The sequence below is a fragment of the Lasiosphaeria miniovina genome (genome assembly GCF_030549165.1).
Source record: "Lasiosphaeria miniovina strain SMH2392-1A chromosome Unknown B0T26scaffold_6, whole genome shotgun sequence".
Taxonomy (NCBI): domain Eukaryota; kingdom Fungi; phylum Ascomycota; class Sordariomycetes; order Sordariales; family Lasiosphaeriaceae; genus Lasiosphaeria; species Lasiosphaeria miniovina.
This window is the reverse complement of record NW_026848225.1, coordinates 3,475,161-3,495,042: the sequence shown is the minus strand read 5'-3', so window position 1 is coordinate 3,495,042 and position 19,882 is coordinate 3,475,161. Positions and strand designations below refer to the sequence as shown.

The 19,882-nt window shown below is 54.7% G+C and overlaps 8 protein-coding genes across 8 annotated transcripts; 3 read left to right on the top strand and 5 right to left on the bottom strand.

Moving 5' to 3' along the window:
• Positions 1 to 30: 30 nt before the first annotated feature.
• On the bottom strand, positions 31 to 3,067 carry B0T26DRAFT_723802 (uncharacterized protein). The gene is made up of 5 exons (XM_060442641.1): positions 1,810 to 3,067; positions 1,438 to 1,729; positions 1,204 to 1,362; positions 865 to 1,128; positions 31 to 802 (listed from the first exon to the last, which is right to left on the bottom strand). Exons 1-5 carry the CDS (start codon positions 2,779 to 2,781, stop codon positions 426 to 428), a joined length of 2,064 nt encoding a protein of 687 aa, XP_060293321.1. The 5' UTR covers positions 2,782 to 3,067; the 3' UTR covers positions 31 to 425.
• Positions 3,068 to 4,140: 1,073 nt separating this feature from the next.
• B0T26DRAFT_755135 (uncharacterized protein) lies at positions 4,141 to 4,524 on the bottom strand (the record flags this gene model as incomplete). The annotated part of the gene is made up of 1 exon (XM_060445915.1): positions 4,141 to 4,524. The coding sequence occupies one exon, from the start codon at positions 4,522 to 4,524 to the stop codon at positions 4,141 to 4,143; it is 384 nt and encodes a 127-aa protein (XP_060293320.1).
• A 111-nt stretch (positions 4,525 to 4,635) lies between these two features.
• On the bottom strand, positions 4,636 to 7,519 carry B0T26DRAFT_430558 (uncharacterized protein). The gene is made up of 3 exons (XM_060434966.1): positions 6,129 to 7,519; positions 5,788 to 6,074; positions 4,636 to 5,724 (listed from the first exon to the last, which is right to left on the bottom strand). Exons 1-3 carry the CDS (start codon positions 7,478 to 7,480, stop codon positions 4,748 to 4,750), a joined length of 2,616 nt encoding a protein of 871 aa, XP_060293319.1. The 5' UTR covers positions 7,481 to 7,519; the 3' UTR covers positions 4,636 to 4,747.
• Positions 7,520 to 9,487: 1,968 nt separating this feature from the next.
• B0T26DRAFT_652355 (ankyrin repeat-containing domain protein) lies at positions 9,488 to 10,316 on the bottom strand (the record flags this gene model as incomplete). Its single annotated transcript, XM_060438364.1, has 2 exons — positions 9,488 to 9,952; positions 10,161 to 10,316. Coding segments are annotated over 2 exons (621 nt in total), but the record flags the coding sequence as incomplete, so codon positions are not given.
• A 1,775-nt stretch (positions 10,317 to 12,091) lies between these two features.
• B0T26DRAFT_786986 (uncharacterized protein) lies at positions 12,092 to 13,395 on the bottom strand. The gene is made up of 2 exons (XM_060446788.1): positions 13,208 to 13,395; positions 12,092 to 13,138 (listed from the first exon to the last, which is right to left on the bottom strand). The coding sequence occupies exon 2, from the start codon at positions 13,090 to 13,092 to the stop codon at positions 12,529 to 12,531; it is 564 nt and encodes a 187-aa protein (XP_060293317.1). The 5' UTR covers positions 13,093 to 13,138; positions 13,208 to 13,395; the 3' UTR covers positions 12,092 to 12,528.
• Positions 13,396 to 15,259: 1,864 nt separating this feature from the next.
• B0T26DRAFT_723791 (O-methyltransferase) lies at positions 15,260 to 17,220 on the top strand. Its single transcript, XM_060442640.1, has 5 exons — positions 15,260 to 15,378; positions 15,480 to 15,873; positions 15,948 to 16,074; positions 16,139 to 16,614; positions 16,700 to 17,220. Exons 2-5 carry the CDS (start codon positions 15,537 to 15,539, stop codon positions 17,008 to 17,010), a joined length of 1,251 nt encoding a protein of 416 aa, XP_060293316.1. The 5' UTR covers positions 15,260 to 15,378; positions 15,480 to 15,536; the 3' UTR covers positions 17,011 to 17,220.
• Positions 17,221 to 17,750: 530 nt separating this feature from the next.
• On the top strand, positions 17,751 to 18,932 carry B0T26DRAFT_755132 (uncharacterized protein; the record flags this gene model as incomplete). Its single annotated transcript, XM_060445914.1, has 3 exons — positions 17,751 to 17,901; positions 18,584 to 18,781; positions 18,850 to 18,932. 3 exons carry the CDS (start codon positions 17,751 to 17,753, stop codon positions 18,930 to 18,932), a joined length of 432 nt encoding a protein of 143 aa, XP_060293315.1.
• A 40-nt stretch (positions 18,933 to 18,972) lies between these two features.
• Positions 18,973 to 19,578, top strand: B0T26DRAFT_755131 (uncharacterized protein; the record flags this gene model as incomplete). The annotated part of the gene is made up of 4 exons (XM_060445913.1): positions 18,973 to 19,187; positions 19,247 to 19,288; positions 19,349 to 19,474; positions 19,542 to 19,578. The coding sequence occupies 4 exons, from the start codon at positions 18,973 to 18,975 to the stop codon at positions 19,576 to 19,578; spliced, it is 420 nt and encodes a 139-aa protein (XP_060293314.1).
• Positions 19,579 to 19,882: the final 304 nt, after the last annotated feature.

The window sequence follows — 19,882 nt, the reverse complement described above, 5'->3', positions numbered from 1 at the left end:
TCATGTTGGACATTGGTAAACGGATGCATGCACTCGAGAAATATCGTAATAGTATTCGAAGCTTTGTGCTTAGAGCTGCGCCACATACAGATGTTGAGGTTCAGAGGTATATTACCATGGGTGTCTGTGACGACCTCGTTTTTGTGAAATCAAAGGAGAAAGCTTGCGAGATTTGGCAAAGTCTCATTTGCAGCTGGAGACGAGACAGTCTAGCCATCGGCGCACTGGCCCCACGAGATATTATGGGAGATCAGCAGTGCAGCGTCCACCGCGGCACGTTGACAACCCATAATCAGACCACGTATGCTTAGCCCCGGTGGGGCCAAGGTCGAAATAGACCTGCTCCAAAGAAAGGGGGAAGAAGATAAAGAAGAGGAGGAAAACCACTCAACATAAGAACACAATCTCGGTTCTTCCCTCGCCAATTAATTCCCATAACCGCCATCCGCGCTCTCGACAGCGACAATCCGCTTTCTGATGTTCAAGACGACGCGGAGATGCTCCATGCCGAGGGCGTCCCCGGCCTTGACCAGCACCAGTGACGTCTTGATCGAATTCTTAATCTCCCTGCCATTCATCTCGGTCTGCGCGAGCTCGTCAAAGTCGGCCTCGGCAATGTTGGCGCTTCCCGCCGGCAGCAGACCAATAAAGTTCTTCCAGACGTCGCGGCGCGACTCCCGCGTGAGGTCGTGGTACGGCAGGATCAAGTCGAGGCGCGACTTGAAGGCCGGATCGATGGCGCTCAGCCGGTTCGTGGTCAAGAACATCAGGCCTTGGTAATACTCAAGGCGGCGGAGGAAGACTAGCAGACGTCAGTTTTTAGTCATGATAAACCAGGTGATTGATGGGTTGGTTGGGACATACTGGACACCAGCTCGTTCCGGTCGAGGCTCACGGCGCTGCGGCACTCGAGGAATACGTCGGCCTCGTCCAGAAGGAGCGCGGCATTCCACATCTGGCAGCACTCGAGGGCCTCAGTGAGGGCCGAGTCCACCTTGGCAGGGTTGGTCCCGAGGTCGCTGGCGCTGAGGACGTACAGAGGAGTCTTCGACTTCTCGGCGACGGCTTCGGCGGTAAGGGTCTTGCCGACACCTGGCGGTCCGCAGAGCAGGATGATAATTCCCCTGCCTGATCAATAGGAACGCGTACTTGTCAGTGCTCACTCTCCGAGATTTATTTTTGTGTGCGTGTAGAAACTCGTACCCTTCTGACGAACAAAGTCGTCAAATCCCCTGTTGCTGGCTCGGTGCTTGGAGAAGCCTAGGATAAGCTCCTTCTCCTTGTCGCCGCCAGGGAGGACAAGCTTCTCGTAGGGTGTCTCGTCCCAAGCAGTTTCCTTGACGTCGTCAATGTCGAACAGACCTGACCACAACGTAACTGTCAGCCGAGTATGTAGTTATTCGACGACTGGGGATCAAAGAAAAAGGAGCCACGCACACCACTCCTTGGTCCTCAAATCAAAACCTCTGACGCGGGGAGGGGCGAGGATGCACTCAGTGGGCGTCAGCTCGTTCAGCTCCTCGTCCCGCTCCATATCTTCCTTGACCACGGCGACAGTCTGCTCTGTGTCAGATCCGTCATCCGACTCATTCTCATCGTCATCGTCGTCGTCTGACTCGGAGCCATCCTCCTCTGACTCCAACTTCAGCGTGTTCCTCGACAGCTTGGGTAGCACCTGGCCCTGGCCCTTGTAGTACCCAAAGGCGTCGACGATGACGCGACCCGAGACCTGTTGTAGCGAATTTTGTAGCGAATTAGAATTGTTATATAATTACACCAAGTTGAAATGTTTTTTTTTCCCTCACTTACCGGCTTCGCAACCTCTCGCATGCATCCATTGACGTTGACCAAGACATACTTCTTGCCGACGCAATGCTTGACATGCATGCCGCGGAGCTGCGCCCACTTGGCACCTCTCGCCAGCAGCTCGGCCTCGATCTTCTCTCTCGCGGGCGCGAATTCGAGTGGGTAGACGTCGAACTTGGTGACGAGGGTGTCCTCCTTGAACTCCATAATGGTCTTGTCGACGCGGCGGAGGCCGCAGTAGTTGCCGTTCCAGTCATACTGGCCGAGCACGAGACTCCAGTAGCCGGGCTGGTTGGCATAGTTGTCGCGGGGGGTGAAGTCGACGTGGAGCAGGCGCAGCGCGCACGGGCTGCCCTGCTCGGACGAGACCATGACGCTCCCCGGCGCGAGGAAGAGCCAGAGGGACTCAAACGACACGACGAGCGTCTCGCGGGCCTTGTTCATGGCCGAGAGGTGGTTGGCCAGCAGCGGCTCGAGCACACCGCGCAGGTGGGCAATGTCGTCGCGCGTGGCGCGCAGCGCCTCGTCGTCGTCGCTCGTCTTCTCGACGTCGGCAAAGGCCTCGAGGAGCACCTCCCACCGGTGCACCAGCGGCTTGAAGGGCGGGAAGAAGGTGTAGGGCGCCGCGTCCGGGTACCATCCCGGGTAGCCGGCAAAGACGCGGTCAAAGATGGCCTTGAGACGCTCGCTCTGGATCTCGATCGAGTGCGTCGCCCACGACACCTCGCCCTCGGCCGTCTCGGCCTTGGAGAAACGCTGGATGACGGGGTACGCGAGCCCGCGCTCCTTGAGGTGCTTCTCTTCCAGGATCAAGTCCTGAAACTCAGACCACTTGGCATGGCGAGGGTTGCGGTCCGTCGAGTGGTTGTAGAGGCTGCGGATCCCAAAGTCGCTGGGGGCTGGAGTGGCGGCGTCTGCCAGCTTGACTTGGTCCGTCGTGTCTGAGATGCTCTGGATTGAGGGTGATGCGGCCATTGTGATGAAATGCGGACAGGGTGCTGTTGATAGGGGTATTGCTGTGTCAGCCTTGCTCTGTTTGTTATTGTCTTTGTTGCTGTTGTTGGCGTGATTGTACTGCAGGCAATAGATGCGACCAAGAAAGTCCGAAGGGGAAACAGTAAAAAAGGATAGCTAATTGAATTAGAAAAAGAGCACAACATCAAAGAATCACTCGAGTTTATATACTTATCAGACGCACTGTTGACTTGACGTTGCCGGGCTCTAATGACAAGGATGCACAGGTAGCACAGCAGGCAGCATCACCAGGCAGACAAGCAGGCAGCATCACCAGGCAGACACGCACACAGCCCCACACCTCATTGTGCTCTGCGTCATAACTAGCCGCCAATCACACACAGTCCGGGCTTCTTTTTACAGGATCACGTCGCAGGGCTCGTCCTGGGGACATTTTCACCAGAATCGCAGACAGATGAAAATTCCTGTGCAAGTTCCAATGTTCGTGGTATTCTAACCACGCAGGCGTGCCTAGAAGTGGTTGTGGTAGTACTACCATATGTATGTGGAAAAAGTGGTTCTGATTGAAACCTAGGTCGGGGCAGGTTTTGTGGGCTGCGCGCGCAAGGTCCGTACGATACACGTGACCCGCGCCGCCCCCCTTTAAAAGTACGGTTACTACTGAGTAATGCCGCTATTCTAATACTAGCAACTATTCTTTTATAACCGTATGTCACGGCAAGTGCCAGACAGGTGGTAAGAGTTAGCACGCCCTAACTAGCTGCACGTGATTTAGGATGTGATCAGTGCGTACCCTACCACGTGACCCACACCTCAACCTACTTCGCGCCCCCCGCAGCCTTTGGAACTTTCTTTCCTTTTTCTTTCCTCAACTTTAGATTCTACGAATACAGCGACCATATTGCACCCTGCCTCAAATTAGTTGACTATGCGGTGACAACCTATAGAACACCTAACCTTCTTACCACGGTATCGTTAGACTTTTTTTTTCTTTACGCTTTTTGAGAAGGCTACAAACAGTTTTCTTTTCCTAACTATATAGTAAACTCCCTTTCCCTTTATTTCCACCAAAATAGATACTATTCGTAATACATATAAAGCACAAAATCTGCACGACGAGCACTACGTACGCCGCGACTATGAGTTCTAACGGCGAGGTTCCTAGTTTGCCATGCCTGGTTAACGACCTCCTCCCCGCCGACCGCGAGCGTCTCCTCGAATTACCGGTGTCCTATGTCCCAGCCCCGGGGCATCGGCCACCCGGCCTGGTCCCGGGGACCCGAGTGACACGGCACGGGACCCTGGGACACCCCTGATTGGCTGTCCCCAAACCGGGTGTGCACCACTCTTGTGCATTCTTCAGGGATTCGTAACAGTGCAGAACTTCGCTTTGCGTCCCCATTTGCCGCAGTTGAAGCATTGTGTAGCTCTCGCTTCGCCCTCGAAGCGCTCGCAGTTATGGTGCATATATTCGATGATCAGCCCCTGGTCGATGAGTCGGATGGCGTCTTCCACGTTATAGACTTCAATGAGGAGTTGTATCGATTTAGGCGGCAAGCCGTCTTCGTTAGCCAGCTCGCGCGGGAGCACTACAGCATTTCTATCAACTTCACCGCCCCCGCGCTCGCCTTCGTCTTCGAGCCGCCGTGCTGCACGACCCGGCGCAGATTCCGGGCGTGCCGCTCCCCTACGGCACCGCCGTGACGCGCGCATCACGGCCGCGAATTTCGCCCACAAGGACATGACCACCGCCGCCGGCCAGTTCCCGAACCGAGGCGTCTCCGAGATCTGGGCGCCGACGAATACCGGCTATGATCTTACGCTGCACTATTCCGCCTAGCAGACGTTTGCGCGCGTCCATCGGTTTTGGATCGGCTGTTTTAGGGTGTACGTGTAATGGAAAGAGTTGTGAAAATAATTGGCATTGTAATTTTGATCGTAATTAGAAGCTACCCATCTCAATTCATCACCGCGGCCCCTCAACCTGCCGTCTGTCCAGTGGAGCATCCAACCGTGCCAGCATCTCGCCCAGACTTGCCGTGATGGCCGCTGCATCTGGAGGCTGGGGAACTTGGTTGAGAGGGAGACCCCTATTTAGGTACCCCACCCTGGTGTCGTCAACAGCAGACAGGTGACCTGAGCATCTTGCGCCGTAATTCCCTGAAACTAGTCCTGGGTTAATATCCAGCGGGGTGGCAATTTGGCCGCGAGAATTTGAAAGACCAACGATACCAGGGTTCATGTTGCCCAACACTCCCTGTGGATCCTGCCAACCGTTACTTTGCTGACCCGGGACCGGGTACTGTCCGTGTCCGTGTCCGTAGGAATTAGGTGTGTATTGGCCAACTACATGTGCTGGGAGCGCGCTGAATTGTGGAACGGCCACAGAATTGCTGGGAGCGCTCGAGCCGGGGGCAATCCCATGATTTGGGTATAGGCTGGGCACTAGTAATTGTGCGTTCTCACTCTGGCGATAGGGTGAATGGTAGTAGCCACCTGCTCCGCCCTGCTGTGTCCAAGCCAGAGGACTAGGATTAGAACCCCGTGATTGCGAGGTCCGGAGTGGCAGCGCGGGAGTGGATGAGTTGCTGCTCCCCGACGTAGACATCCTCTCTGTTCGTGACAGGGCGTACGGATGGGTTGAACTACTGGTTGTGCTGCTTGAGGGGGTCCCCGAATTAGTGCGGAGGAAAGGGCCCAGACCATCGCGCGGAGACTGAAGATGGCGCCTGTTGAACGCAAACGAGCTGCCCACTCCCGCAGCCGCCTGGACATGAGCCCGCTGGAACACTCCGTTCATAAACTGGTCGAATATGTTGAGCATTGATGTGTTCAACCGTTCTGACTCGTGCCCAAGCGTGTCCGAGATCATGGTTGCGAGCTCGAGGTGACTTTCGTTGTACGAGCGAGAAACTTCGTGCAGCTCTACGGCGGGCTCAAAGACTGAGTCACACCCAGTCAGCGTCCATCATGTAATTGCACTAGATAGGAAAATCAGGAGCTCACCTGGCTCTGGTATGAGGCTAGGATCATATCCAGGGAATACTGCTAGCCAAATGCCAGTCCAGTCTAAATGTTCAGACCGGCTGCGAAGCCTTTCCCCAACAGCGCTACTGACTCCCTCGTTCGTTGCAGTGTATGGCGATGCCTCCCTGTCGCTTCTCGTTTCGCACATCTTGTCGGGATCCCTCCGTAAATGTGTCTTGAGTTCCTCGCGACTGGGAAATGCGGTAAGGCACCGGTCGCACTTGAAGGAAACTTGTTCCTGCTGGTGGTATCTGATGATGTGCTTCCTATCGATGCATTAGAAACTGAACAAAAACGAGTACTGCAGGGAGTCGACCTACTTCAATTCCGTTTTACCCTTGAATGGCGCCCTTGCGCAATACTCCCACTCGCGGATGTTGAACTTGATCGGGTTATGCTTCCGGAATGGGCATGGATACAGCTCGACTTTGGCTCTCTTTTGGCTTCTTGGGTCGTTGGGCCCAAACGAACTTCTCTCCCCCTCTTCCTTGCCATCCTCGCCTGGAGGACCATCTCCTTCGTCTCTTCTCGGATCGTCAGCATTACGCTTCTTGGAAGCAATGGGTAGTTTACCACCTGACCCCCTGGAAGTGGTCTCGGGCGGCGTGGTCTGTTCGTGGCTGTCTCCAGGCACGTGGAAAGTGTTGATCGGGACGATGAAGCCTTCCTGACGATAGCGGTGGCGGCTAAGTGAGAGGTTGTCCATGCATCTGGAGACGGCGTCGACCATGTCTTCGGGTGGCTCTGCCTTTCCAAGACGTAGGCCAAACTCCTCGTCCAGAATCGACTTTAGGACTCGAATTGACCGCTCTGGGGCAGCCGCGCCGCTGTCGCAGCTTTCTGGAGAATCCGCATCGACATCCGAGAAGCCTGTCATGGTGATGTCCTGGCTGCTTTGTGACGTGGGAGATTCGGGGGGCTGATCCGCTTCGGGGGACAGCCGGGCCCCTTCATCGGATTCGTCGACGTCATCTGGGGACGGAGGAGTTGTTCCCTCGGGCGCCCCGTGCTCGGGCGCAGCGGTATACTCCACCCAGTACGAGGTGCGTTGCTCTTCCTGGAGGCATGCTTCGAGACTTTGAACCTGTCCTTGTCTTGGGGGAGGCGAATTTCTAGCCTTCGTCTCCCACAGAACTTGTTGAGAGATGTGGTCGATATTGGCTGACCCGAGTCGGATGGCCCGTCGGCTGGCCGGCCGGGAAACTCCGGAAATTTTGGAGTGGTTTCTCGATCCATTGATGGATGTCATGTGTCGACTAAGGGGCGACCCGGGCCTAGAGCTGCCCCCGGCTCGGGACTGCGACCTGTGGAAGGGCGGTTGTGGTCCGCAGCTTGGAGGGCGTGGCACACATCCTGGGGCTGGCGAATCTGAGTCCCTGCCATCGTGAAAGCTTGTGACAGATGACGAATGGTGGGTGTAGGCGCTCGATTCTGTGCTTTGCACGCTGAACAACGAGTTGGCTTGGCTGTTGAAGGTGCTTGCTGGTGATGGACTGGCGCCTCGACTCGGCGGTTGGCCTTGTAGCGCTACATCAGTGTAGTAGGCGTAATGAGGGTGTGGCTGTGGTGGGAAAGCATGCATGGGGCCATTGCTGTCCCGGTAGTCGAGGCTGGGGTGTGTGGGTGCGGCAGGCACGTCGGCCACCTGAGACGGGCTGGAGACTCGCTGCATTAGCGGGCGCGCACCTCAAATCCGAGGTGTGGAAAGGCAAACAGGCGAGACAAGCCTTGAAGCTTTCCCCACCCAAGACGACAATTGAGCGAGAGCACGATGCAATCCTATATGGTCGCTTCCTGCCCTATCGCGGATTTCGGTCATCCCTAAAAGCCGCTCGAACATCTTTCACGTTGCGACACAATTTCTGTCTGGGAGGGCTCCAGCGGAAGCCCAACATTGTGGACATGGTAGCCCGCTGGTGTGTTGTCCATCTGTCCGGGCCTGATTGGTTTAGGGTAGCTTCCCCAGGCTCTTGGACGCCCACCGCCCCCGACAACTCACGGAAGCAAGCCACGTTTTCGCCTCGGAGCCGGCGATCAACCACGAGCACCGGTGGGATTTGCCGGGAAGCTCAATCTCAGGATTTGAGTCCCAGGTTCGATATTGCCAAGATCTAGAGAGTCAGGTTGGACGTGGGATCCCCCTTTGTAGTGCAAACGACAAGCAAGAAGATGGGGAGAAAATGGCGGTTTAGTTGTATAAATTGCAGTGTCTTTGCTCGCGATGGAGGTCCCAACAAAGAAACCAGCAAGCAAGCAAGCAAACAAACAAAGCAACATTGCAAGATCGCAGTCGCAGCAAAATATCATCGTCACACACCAACTCGAGAGCCCATCCTCCCCCCTAGCGATAAAGCCCATCCTCCCCCCTTGCGATAATGAGCGCTCCATCCAATCCCGACAGAGAGGTCGAGGGAGTTTCAGGGTTGGTTGCCCACCCCGGTTCATCCCGGCAGAAGCTGACTTGTGCAATTGTGCAACTCCTGCAGGGATGCTCCACCCTCAGAACCTTCCATGCTCAACCGCTACATCTACGACACCTCATCGCTCCCAGACCGTCTGTATCAACCAGAGCCCGAAACGGCTGCAGAGCGCTTGGCGAGGTTGACAAACTCGGTAGACTTGGCGACCGCAACCCTGAATGGGACAGCCGACGACGCTGTATAACGACTGGAGAATTGGGTACATGCAAGGTGCAGTGCATGCATGTTTGGGCAGCTTTTCCTCGTGACAGCAAATCACACATACTTTTCTCACCGAAGCGCATGAGATAAACTCGCATGACAGACGTGTCAATCCACTTTCCCAACTTACCAAACTCCAATGCCCAATTCGCCCCCATCTTTGACGCGTGCCTCTCCCGCAACCATGGTGTGCCTAGAAAGGCCCTACACCACCCCTCCTGTTAGATCCCACGATTAAAACCCTTTTTCTCAATTTTAGGTTCCTTTTCTTTCTGTTTCTGAGCGAACGACGGGGGAGAGATGGAGTGCAGCCTGTGCAGCCTGTGCAGCCTGCTCTGTGCTTGCTCTGCTCATCTGCGGCTGCTCTGGTCGCTCGGTGCCAAGCACTCCCTAGGCCCTCGCAGCTAGTGGGAATAATAACAACGCAGCACGACTGTGACTGTGACACCCTACCCTTTCGCGTCCCTCCTTGCCATCTCACAGAAACACAGCTGTGTCAATCCCCAATTGTGGGACAAGATGTCTCTCGTCGAAACACGCTTGCCTTTCCTCTATCGCACTGCAGCCGCATCGTTGTCGTCTCTGCCCGACCTGCTCAGCCTGCCCGACGAGGGTTTGGTGATCATCTGGGAGGGGCAGCGCAGTTATCGATATCACGCCGTGGCTACCCCACCTTGCCCACCAAATGACATAGACATATATATGAGGACATTGCGTGTCGAGCATTGCTGACCGAGGTGAAGAGCCGAGCCGCAGAGCCACACCACCAAATGGACCCTAAAAAGGCGCAAAAAGCAGCCTGGTGAGGAAACGGTGGAACTCATCAATAAAACCGGCGTCTCTCGGCCCGGAAGGCGCGGCACGGGTTCGAAGACTTCTACTCTTCATTTCTCAGAAATTGGAATGAAAGGCGTTTAAGCTGGCAGATAACGTTGTTGAACGGGTGACGAGGCAAACTTGGAGGGCCCATCCACGCGTGCGTGAAACTTCTGAGATTTTCAAAAACAGAGTTTTCCCAAGCACGATTGCTGTATGCTGCGACGTTCCGCAGACCGCTCCCAAGCTACGTCCCTACTTGGGTGGCATCGCTTTTTTCTTCTCTTTCCCCCCGGCTCGTGACCTGGCTGCAGCATAGTATTCGTCTCCATGTACAAGAGTAAATCCGCCTTGATATCGTCCCACCCATACTGCTCCGCCGTAGACAAAGGCGTGTAACCCCACTCGCTCGTCGAGTAAGGGTTGGCGCCTGCACGCAGCAGCAGCCTTACCACTTGGGCATGGCCGTGGCCGACTGCCCAGGACAAGGCGCTGCGTCCAGTCGTGTCCCCTTGTTCCAGGTCGATGGATCCCGTTGCGAGTAGCATCTCCACCGTGCTGGCCGAGTTTGTCTGGATAGCCCATGCTAGCGGTCTCCAGCCGTCTGCGTCCTTGGGGTCCACTCCGGGGCACTTGTACTTTAAGAGCTGTTAGACTGTAATAGTACTTTTAGGATTATGTGCATTAGAGTGAATTGCTCCTGTTCTCCTCTTCCAGTCTTTCCACAAAAGACTCTCTCTTATACTTCCTTATGTGGCAATTACATGACGAATCCTAATGGCGAAGATTACGCATCGTAGGTTCCAGCACTTTCTAGGCCATTCCATCTGACAAGAGCATCCTTGGCGTGTCCACACGACCACCGCCGCAAGCCCATGATATCGCATCCATCCCGTCCTTGTCGACAATGCCCTTATCCGTCCTCTTGTCTCGCAAGACAGCCCCAACTACCGTGGTGCAACCATTGGAATCCGCCCAAGATAGAGGCGAATGTCCTTGGCTGTCTTGCAAGTTGACGTCTACCTGTGGCAGCTTGAGAAGCGACCCAACCACATGGTCAATGTCATCCCCTGCCGCCCAGCTCAGCGCCGTACGGCCTCTCTTGTCCTGATGGTTTACGTCGATTGCGGGCACTTGGCGTGCTAACGAGACAAGTGGCGGGTGGCCGCCCTCCCGCACATTCAAATCGGTCTGGTCGCAGGCCAGCAGGGCAACCAGGCAGTTGATGTGACCATTTTGTTACGCAATGAGTGCGCAGATGCTACCAGACAGCTGTGCCTCGGGGTCCGCACCAGATCGGATCAGGTGGGTGTCGACGATATGACTATGGCCTTGTTCGGCGCCCCAGAATAGAGCACAGTCCAATAACTCTGACAGGGGAGAGCGGTGGAGTGCATGTGCGTGTGGTCAACATGGAGGAAATTGCCAAGAGTCTTGTGGAAACCAAAATAAGCTGCGAGAGCGCACCGATAGCCGAGAGGCTGGTTGGTATGTCGTCGTATTCCGGTATGATTTCGGCTATGAAACATCTCAGCCAGTTGGAACTGGACCGAGTATATGTACAATACTCGTATTAAGCAATGCTTTGGTAGCTTCTCCGAGCCGAAGCGGGGCGGATGCTTCGCTAGCGGCAAGATGTTTGGTCTAGTTCGAGGCCGAATAGTGATAGAACCTGTGCTGTGAGACTAACTGATGACGGGTACTTTCGACAATGGCATATGGTCCTCCAAAAAGTACAAGGTCCGCGTTTAAGCCCTCGGGTTCATTATACCAGGGCGGCTTGCTGGATAGGGAAAAAACGGGCGAGATGCCATCCGCAGCTGATGAGCCGTCAAAGTTTGGGCTGGTAGGCGGCCGCTGCTACAAGCTGAAAAGATGCTCGGCAAAGCCGTCAATAAGGAGTAGTCGATACAGGCCTCGGCTATGGCCAGCGCGCAGTTTATTTGCGGTAACTGTGCTGCAAATCCCTCCTCTTGAGCCCGGATTCTGTAGGATGGACTCCTTTGCGGATTGGTGAACCAATTGGACTTTGAAATTCAAAATGCTCAAGACGGAAAGGGGCTAATAGCCGCTTCTTCGAACTCGGATCAGTCTAGTCTACGATTTGTTACTTCTCAACTTCTCAGTCTCACGAGTAGCGGAAGCTGACAAGATCAAATTCAGGCATATAATCCTGAAATAGTAGCATTACCAAGATGTCTTATGAAGAACTTATGTTGTAGCACTACCCAGAAAAGTCAAGATACGACTACGGGACGGCATGAATGCTGGGGTAGACAACAATTCTTACACTATCAGAAGAAAAGCGCACAAGATGTAATAAAACAAAATGGATTAACCCAACCCATGCCTCCTCAGCCTGCTGGCCCTTCGTCGTTCCCTGCGTGATCTCCACCGTCTTCTTCCGGCATGCTGCCCCTCTTGGCTAAACTCCATGGCAAAGCTGGGACGGCGATTGGCATCAAGCGAAACATTGATAGGCTCTCGACGAGCGCCCGGCAGCCTGGCCCGACGAATCGCCTCCGGGGTTGCGGCAGCTAGAATGTCCTGTAGCTTTCTCTCGGGCATCGGACGAACCTTGACCATCAGATAAAGTCCACCCGCGACAACAACAGTCGCTAGCACGCAGGCGAAGCCGTACGGAATCCACAACCCCAGCCGACTGTAGCCGTAGCGGTTCACGGTTCGCTAGAGAGTCACGTCCCTTATGGTCTTACGACTGCGGTTGAGAAGTCAGATATGTTTCTTAGATAGGATGAATAGAGTGATTAAGAGCAATCAACTCACGTCAATGAGTCGTTGTGCATCAAGCTAACAGTCATGTTAAAAGACAACTCCTCAATTAGCTCATCCAACGGTCTTCCTCCGGCTAGCTTGATGCCATTCTGTCGCTGTAAGTTCAAGGCAGCCAGATCGAAGTGGCACGCGCCTGGGTCCTCGTTGTAGTCGAAGAAGACGTTGAGGTCCGAGCTCCCCAGGAGGACGTTATGCTGAATGGGAGACTGGATTCCACCAAACTGCCTCGGTGGGGTGGCGGCGTCATCTTGATACCAGTTAAACCGGCCCGTTACTTGGTCTGCTAATGCCCAGAAAAAGGCGGAGTAGGCGTGCTTGACCATGTCTGAAACGGCCGGGAACTGATCAGTCGGATAAGTGATTGGATCGAGTGATAGGAGCGTTGCTGACCCAGTGATATTTGGGAATCCATTCTCCCACGAAAGGCTTAGGTCGTATGTAGCATTGAAGAGCTTACACACTTGGTACTGACTGCTGTACTGACAATCTGAGGTAGCCATATCGTACCGCTCAAAGACCATCCAGACCTCGTTGGTGGTGTTGATGGAAGCCTAGTACCGGACACCATCCAGGGGGGTAATATTTCCCTGGTCGTCAAAGAGGGCGCGAAAGCATAGTAGGCAGTTTTAGTTGGCCTGGCCCCTCGAACTATCCAGCTTGTTTGCTTTTTTTCAAATAGGAACTGAATAGTGGATTGCGTCTTCGCGTCGGCCTTGAAGCATCTCACAGCTGGACCGTAGAAGTTGATGGTGTAAGATGATATGTTCGAGGGAGGCTGGATAGCGAGCATTCGCCCCGCCGAGGTTGCGGTTGTCAAGAGAGTTACTTGGGTCCTGGGGCCGCCGAAGTCCTTAGTCACGTTATTTTTGAACCTGGGACGGTCGCCCAAGTGATCCGGTGAGTACGAAATATTGTGCGCCAAGCTGATATTAGCAATGGGCAAGTACGGGACGGCTAGAGGGATGATTTCTGAGGTAAGATCGTCCGTCATTGACGAACAAGGTACGGACGTGAAGAAGGGAGGCAAAACCAGTGACCTTGATCAAGTACAGTCGGTCAGTAACTCTATCGCAAGTACTATTACATTGACACGAACCGAGACGTACTAGGCAAATAGAGCAACCATGTATCTCAGAGTAAATGTTTTGAACATTTCAATGCTCCGCACCCACAATATGGACGTGTCGGCGCTAAAGATGTGGTTAAGTGTTTCCATGTTTAGAGCCGGCCGCGGTCTGCCCCTGAACAAGTCCAAGAGCCAGACCATCTGCGAAGTGCACTCCCGGGTGTGACAGTATTCTGTCCAGCCCAGGCCGCGAGACATGTTCTTGCGACCTCTGGTCTGTCTGTCGGTCCAATTTCCGAGGAATCTGGCCGATGATCCTCGCCATCTTGGCTCGCTAGAACTGTCCTACCAGTGAGGTCGGCGTGGTCGGAGGGAAGACGATCGGCGAGGATTCTGAGCTCAGATCCCTCCGTCTCTCGGTTCGCCATAGTATTTATCTACTGGTGGAGGGTCGGTGGAGGGTCAAGGTCTCGTTGCTGTAGACCGTAAAGACGACTGGAGATGATTGAACCGAAGGAGTCCATCATATGCGGTATCAATACCCGCCATGTCGATGGGCGACAAGGTTCCCTTCCGTCTTCGTCCCGCTGCGACGCCCTCGAAGGCGATGCACACCACCACTTTGGGAGCGCCATAACCGAGCGGGTCCTGGAACGAATCACGGCCGTGCTGAGACACGGTTCGCGTCGCCCGATGAATGAGCCCGGTTCTTGGTATCCTGTCTCTTTTCCCGCCGACGCATTGAGCACTCTCCTGCTGACCTGTGATGAGTTGGGGCGGCGATGATGTAGGAAGGCTCTGAAGGTTTCCTGACGCCAGCCTCCACAGGCGTTCATTAGCGGCGGGCTCCCTGCCGCTCTGCCACAACCCCGCACCCGCCACGGAACCAACCGCTGTCAACTTGTCAGGTCTAAATCCCCCCGGCGCGTTCCATGGATCCACTGCCATTCCATAGCCTGAGCAAGACCAGTCAACGATTTCACCTCGCTCGGCGTGGAGGCTATGCTGGTAAAGAGAGATGCCGTGAGTGGCTAGAGCTCAATGTGCCACGCTTGCCAGTAGCCACACGCCCCAGCAAGGCTGTAGAGGTTAACTGGGGCGCGCTGGGGCGTTCCCAGGCTTGGGAAAGTTCGGAGGTAGACTGTGCGCCAAACCTAGCCTGCGGTATGTTCTGGCTGAGTCCTAGGTAGCTCAAGGGCACTAGAGAGAAGGAGACTATCGTCTATGACGGTATTATAGTCTGTGAGGGCCTAGGTTGTTGAGTGCAAAGGTTCTGTATAGGTAAGGGCATTACCATTTGACGTTGAGCTTCACGTTGTTGGTTGAATCAGAGGCGGGAGAGAATATTGGATGCAGCAGAGAAGGTGGCTGCAGGTGTGCGGCGAGGTGCTGCAAGCGATGCATCGCCAAAACTGCCCCTCCAAGCCCGCTTCCCGCAATCTGCTCCTTCCTTCTCTTGATGTTATCAAGGACAATGCAAATGCACAAGGTTGGTACCGGCACCGAAGCGGGTTTATGCACCCGATCCCCTTCAACCTTGCTCTCACGAACGCATTTTCTTTCTCTAGGATGACGAAGTGGATCCTCGCCTAACCAAGCCCTCGGGGCTTGAAGCCTTTGTTCTCACGTTGTCAAATAATTATACATATTTATATTCCACGACTTGCGTGAGGCAATGCGGCTACCGAAGAGACTTGGTGGCATGCTAAGCTTTGTCTGAGGACCGAGGGAGTGCCATTGGACCTGTCACCTCGGAGTCCTGTTCGATATCCTCTTGCCGGCGCCAGGCAATGGGACATGATTAGAGTGGTCCTACTCCGTACCTGTGGTTGAGAAGCCGGGTCTGGCAAACTTGCCGGAATGAATCACGTCGGCTCCCTGATATGTGCACTCGGCCTCGCACTCTCTACAGGGTGTCACCGAAGCAAAGTCCGAATCTGGGTGAACGGCACTCGCGCCCAAGACGTGGCCGAGATGCGGGGGTGTGGTCACGAGCGTGCGCGAGTTAAGCTGCGATTCAGAGCTGTTCAATATTCCGTAGTGCTATGGACTCGGTACGGATAGCAGAAATCACGCAGGCGAGCGCAGCCAAGTCCCACGCCTATGGTGCCCCGCACTCGATCCCATGTCCTGCAATGTTAATTCTGGACATGGCCAGACCACTTGCGACCCTTAGGCCGAATTCATGCTTGCATAAATGCAGTCCGATCCGTACGTGCAAATCCAAAGCGACCCCATTATCCACACAGCTAGTATCTTGCCAAGGAAAAAGCAGCCAGACAAAGTTCCTAAACTTTATAACTCATCCGCAGACTCAACTCCCTGCTTCCCGACGATTAAGAGTCGCAACACTCATCCACGCCGACATTATGGGATCCTCCAACACAGACGGCACTCGAGAAGAGCTCCTAAAAGCCGCGGCCGAGCTGAAGGCAGCCATTGACGAGTTCGTTGCCGCCGACGTTTCGGATGGCGATGTCCAGTTCGACCAGCTACGGAAGGCCAACATTATGGATGCAACCCACCGCATCCAGCTGCTCGTCAAGGACCCAGCCGATGTATGGATGGACCAGGTCAATGCAATCACTGGCATCACGGTCAAGCGCCTGTTCTCTGAATGGGGCGCATTTGATGCTATTCCAGACGAGGGATCCATCCCTTATTCCGAATTGGCCAAAGCTGTGGATACCGAGGAGGCACTGCTGGGTGAGAATACGGCCGCTTTTACCTCGGAAACCTAAATGATTCTGGGGGCGGTGACAACTGACACGAGTAACTAGTGCGCGTCGGCGGTGTTCTCACGTCGTCTGGTTTCCTCGAGGCGGTTGGAACGAACGAGGTGGCTCACACGAGACTGTCTCGTATCTTTACCCACAATGACCGCAGAGGAAACCTTTTCAACGTCGGGTAAGCTATTATTAGTCAAAGCGACGTTCCAGAAACTCAAATCAGTAACCAACTACCTTGCTAGCTGGGATAACTGCATCGTCCCTTACGCGGCTATGCCCAAGTACTTTGAATCGTACGGCCGCAACGAGCCGAAGACGTCGAACCACACACCCCACAGCGTCGCCTACGGCCAGCCCGAGCTGGACTTTTACCAGATTCTCGAACGCGACCCCAAGCGCCTGGCCAGCTGGGTGCCGGGAATGGCGGCTGTCGAGGAGCGCATGCCCATCTCCGGCGTCTACGACTTTGGCTGGGTCGTCGACCTGGCGAAACAAGACGGTGACAAGGCGCAGCAGCGGCCACTCTTCGTCGACGTCGGTGGCGGAAAGGGTCAAGCTATCAAGGCCATCCGCGCCGAGTTTCCGGGACTGCCGGCCGAACGCTGTGTGCTGCAGGACCGCGTCGAAGTCATCGATGCCGCAAACGCACTGGGCGAGCCTGAGCTGCGTGGCGTCAGCAAGATGGCCATTGACTTTTTCAAGGACCAGCCTCTCAAGGGTAAGCCGTACTGTACTTTTCTTGACGCCGAAGAAGGCTGTTTATGGAGTGATCAGCTGAGTCGTGCTTCAACCGCCAAATCCAGGCGCCCTCATCTACTGGATTCGTCGCTGCCTGCACAATCACCCGGACGACGTGTGCATCCCCATCCTCAAGAATCTCATCGAGGCGGCCGCCGACGACAGCCGCATTCTGATCATGGAGGACATTCTCGACACCCCGCCCTCAACCATGGCAGCCATCATGGATGTCATGATGATGAGCCTGGGTGGAAAGCAGCGCACGCTCAAGATGTGGGAGAAGATGCTAGCCGCTATCGGCCTCAAGATCAATTCGATATCGCATGCAAAGGGGCCATGGAAGTCGCTGGCTGTTATTGAATGCGTCAAGGTGTGAGAGTGTGCAAGAGGAATTTAAGTGTCTGTTTAGCTGCTTCTCGTGGATTTCTAAGCTGAACGGGCGCAACGGGTGATATTACGACTAACGAGTAACGACGGTATTCGACCATTTCTGTGCGTTACCATTCTTGGATAGGCGCTTGCAATAGTTCAGATAGTAGCCCCATTGAATGCAATGATGGGAGCTGTTCTTGAATCATCAGTCCGATTGTTGTTTATGGGTGAAGGCACCCTACATAACCCAACCTAGACTCGGTTTCAACTTTTGAGTTGGTCTTGAACGGCTTGCTGATTAGGAGTAGGCCTGCTTCTGGATCTACGGGATAGGAGTCATATTCGATCACACGGTGGGACAAATCGGGAAAAGACTACAAGGTAATATTTCACATGATATCAAAAGGGTTCGCATATATTCCTCACTCTTGGTCGATGCGCTGGCCCCAAAATCGTCAACGTATACTGATAAACCTTGCCATTCTCGTTGGTAGGAGTCTAGCTGCGAGGAATGGCAAGTGAGATGGGAAGTGGGGCTCGTGCAGGTCTTAGCATTGCCCAGCCTACTTCCTGAGTGGTCATTGCCCAGTCAATCCTTAGCGTGGGGTCCGAGTCCTCCATAGTCTTCTGCCCTCTATCTCTCTTCCCCCTTCTCTTTTCTCCGAACCTCCAACGCCATTGGATTCGCACCGAGAACCACCATTCGCTTCGTTCCGTACCTTGCACAACCCGTCATTCGCCGATATGCAATTCCAGATGGAGATTGAAAATCCCCGCAAGAGATGCCGTGCCGAGCTGGCTCTCGACGACGACCTCGGCAACAGCCAAGGGCGGGTCTACGCGGCCAAACGAGCGCGCCAATGCGCCGCCAACCTCGACACGAACGCGCCGCCACGTGAGGAAAATGCCCCCTGAGCGTTGCCATCCCCTCTGCTCGCCCCGAGCCCGGCCTCGTCGGCCAGCGACGACAGCGCCTTATCGACGCCCTGTCCATTGACGTGGACATGGACCCTTTGGCGCCATAAACATGGACGCTTGCAGCGGCAATTGGCGGCCAGCAGCAACAGCACCAGCGACAGCGCGGCCGACGCCGCAATCCCAACCACAATTCCAACAACACCAAGTGTTCGCTACCGTGTCGCACCCCCGCTGCACTGATATCATCTCGGGCTGGAACCAGGCGCGCCGCAACGAGTATCGTGTGAAATAGCGGTACTACTCATCGAATATGCAATTCTAGATATCTACCCTCTTGCGACGTTGGCAGGTCCTCGTCAAGTGCGTGGTTTGTACCCTATTGTCTGTTCGCGAACTTCGGTACTTATAGTCGCGCTAACTAGAATTGAAGCCGCTGTACTCCCGCGAAGTCTACTGTAACATCACTAATATTACCGTCCACCGTTGTTTCCTATACCCGTTCAAGACGCTCTTGCGCTGCACCACGCTCGATACCATCGAGTGCATGTACCGGTTCACACTTTGTCTTCATCTACACCGGAGTTCAATCGGCGTTATAGCCCAAAAGGCGTTTGCTGATCATTTACTGTATCCGATACTTATATGTTAACTCAGGCTAGTAACCGACGCTAGTGGCTTCAATGCCGCGGTCACTGTTAAAGCCTTTCTAGAAGCCGGACACAGTGTCCGCGAGACAACACGCACCAAGGCGAGCACAAACGCTCTCGCCGATGCCCTGAAGGAATACGCAGGCCAACTCGAGTTTGTCGAAGTGCCCGACATGACCGTCGAAGGTACTTTTGACAACGCTGTGAAAGGTAAGTCCTTCTCTGAAAAGTCTTGGCAACATTGAGGCGACTAACTCCCCCTGCAAGAGTTGACGCAGTAGCCCACCTCGCCTCCCCCGTAGCCCTCACCTTTGATGACCCAGAGGGCGTCATCCAGACAGCCATCGCCGGCGAGCACTAGAGGCCTCCAACAAAGAGCCCAGTGTCAGAGCCTCATCTTCATGTCCTCCATCGGCGTCATCCTGTCAACAAAACCCGGGGACTACACCTTCACCGAGGCAGATTGGAACCACGAGTCTGAGGCCGTCGTCGCCAAGCTTGGCAAGGAAGCTGGCTTCAATGTCTACCTCGCCAGCAAGGCAGCCGCCGAGAGGGCCGTGTGGGAGTTTCGCGACCAGCACAAGCCCAAGTTCAGCCTGGCGGCTATCAACCCCTGGTATGTCTCTTCCTACCAGCCCCTTCGGTATTCTTGTAAGTCACTGACGCGTTTCCCAGCTTCGTGACCGGCCCGAGCGTCATCCCCGTCTCCTCCCCAAAGTAGATCGGCATCTCGACCGGGCACGTGTGGAACGTTCTCTCCGGCGTCCCGCTCGACAGGGCAAGCGTCCAGGGCACGCCCGGCTTCGTCGACATCCGCGACGTGGCGCGCGCTGTGGTCTTTGGTGTTGAGAACCCTGATCGCGTCGACGGCGAGCGGTTCATTCTCGCTGCGTTTTATGAGGCGTAGTCTCATCTCCTCGATTGTTTGTTGTTGTTGGATTCACCAGGGTACCGGTACTGGACTCAACAGGGCGTGGCTGCACGCCGAAAACTGGTGGTTCAAGTGATGGATTGTAGATGTCTGTTCTTCTCTCTCTAGCTTTCTGGCAGTGCCAGAAAGCCCGTTCTTATACTACTATTGTGGTGGCGAAGTTGGTGGCGAAGTCTCTATCTAGAACCTTCGAGGCCCTTCTGCTTGACAAATTCCAACAGTTGTAGCCTGTAGAGTAGCGAACTCGTCTAGTTTAGTGGATCTCGAACGTCTAATCTACGTAGCCGCCTCGTCTCCACAGCACTTTCAAACCCCGGACCACCCGAATCCTCTTACTTGCGGATCAGAACGCGTCTTTCCACCGTCGTAGAGTAATCTCA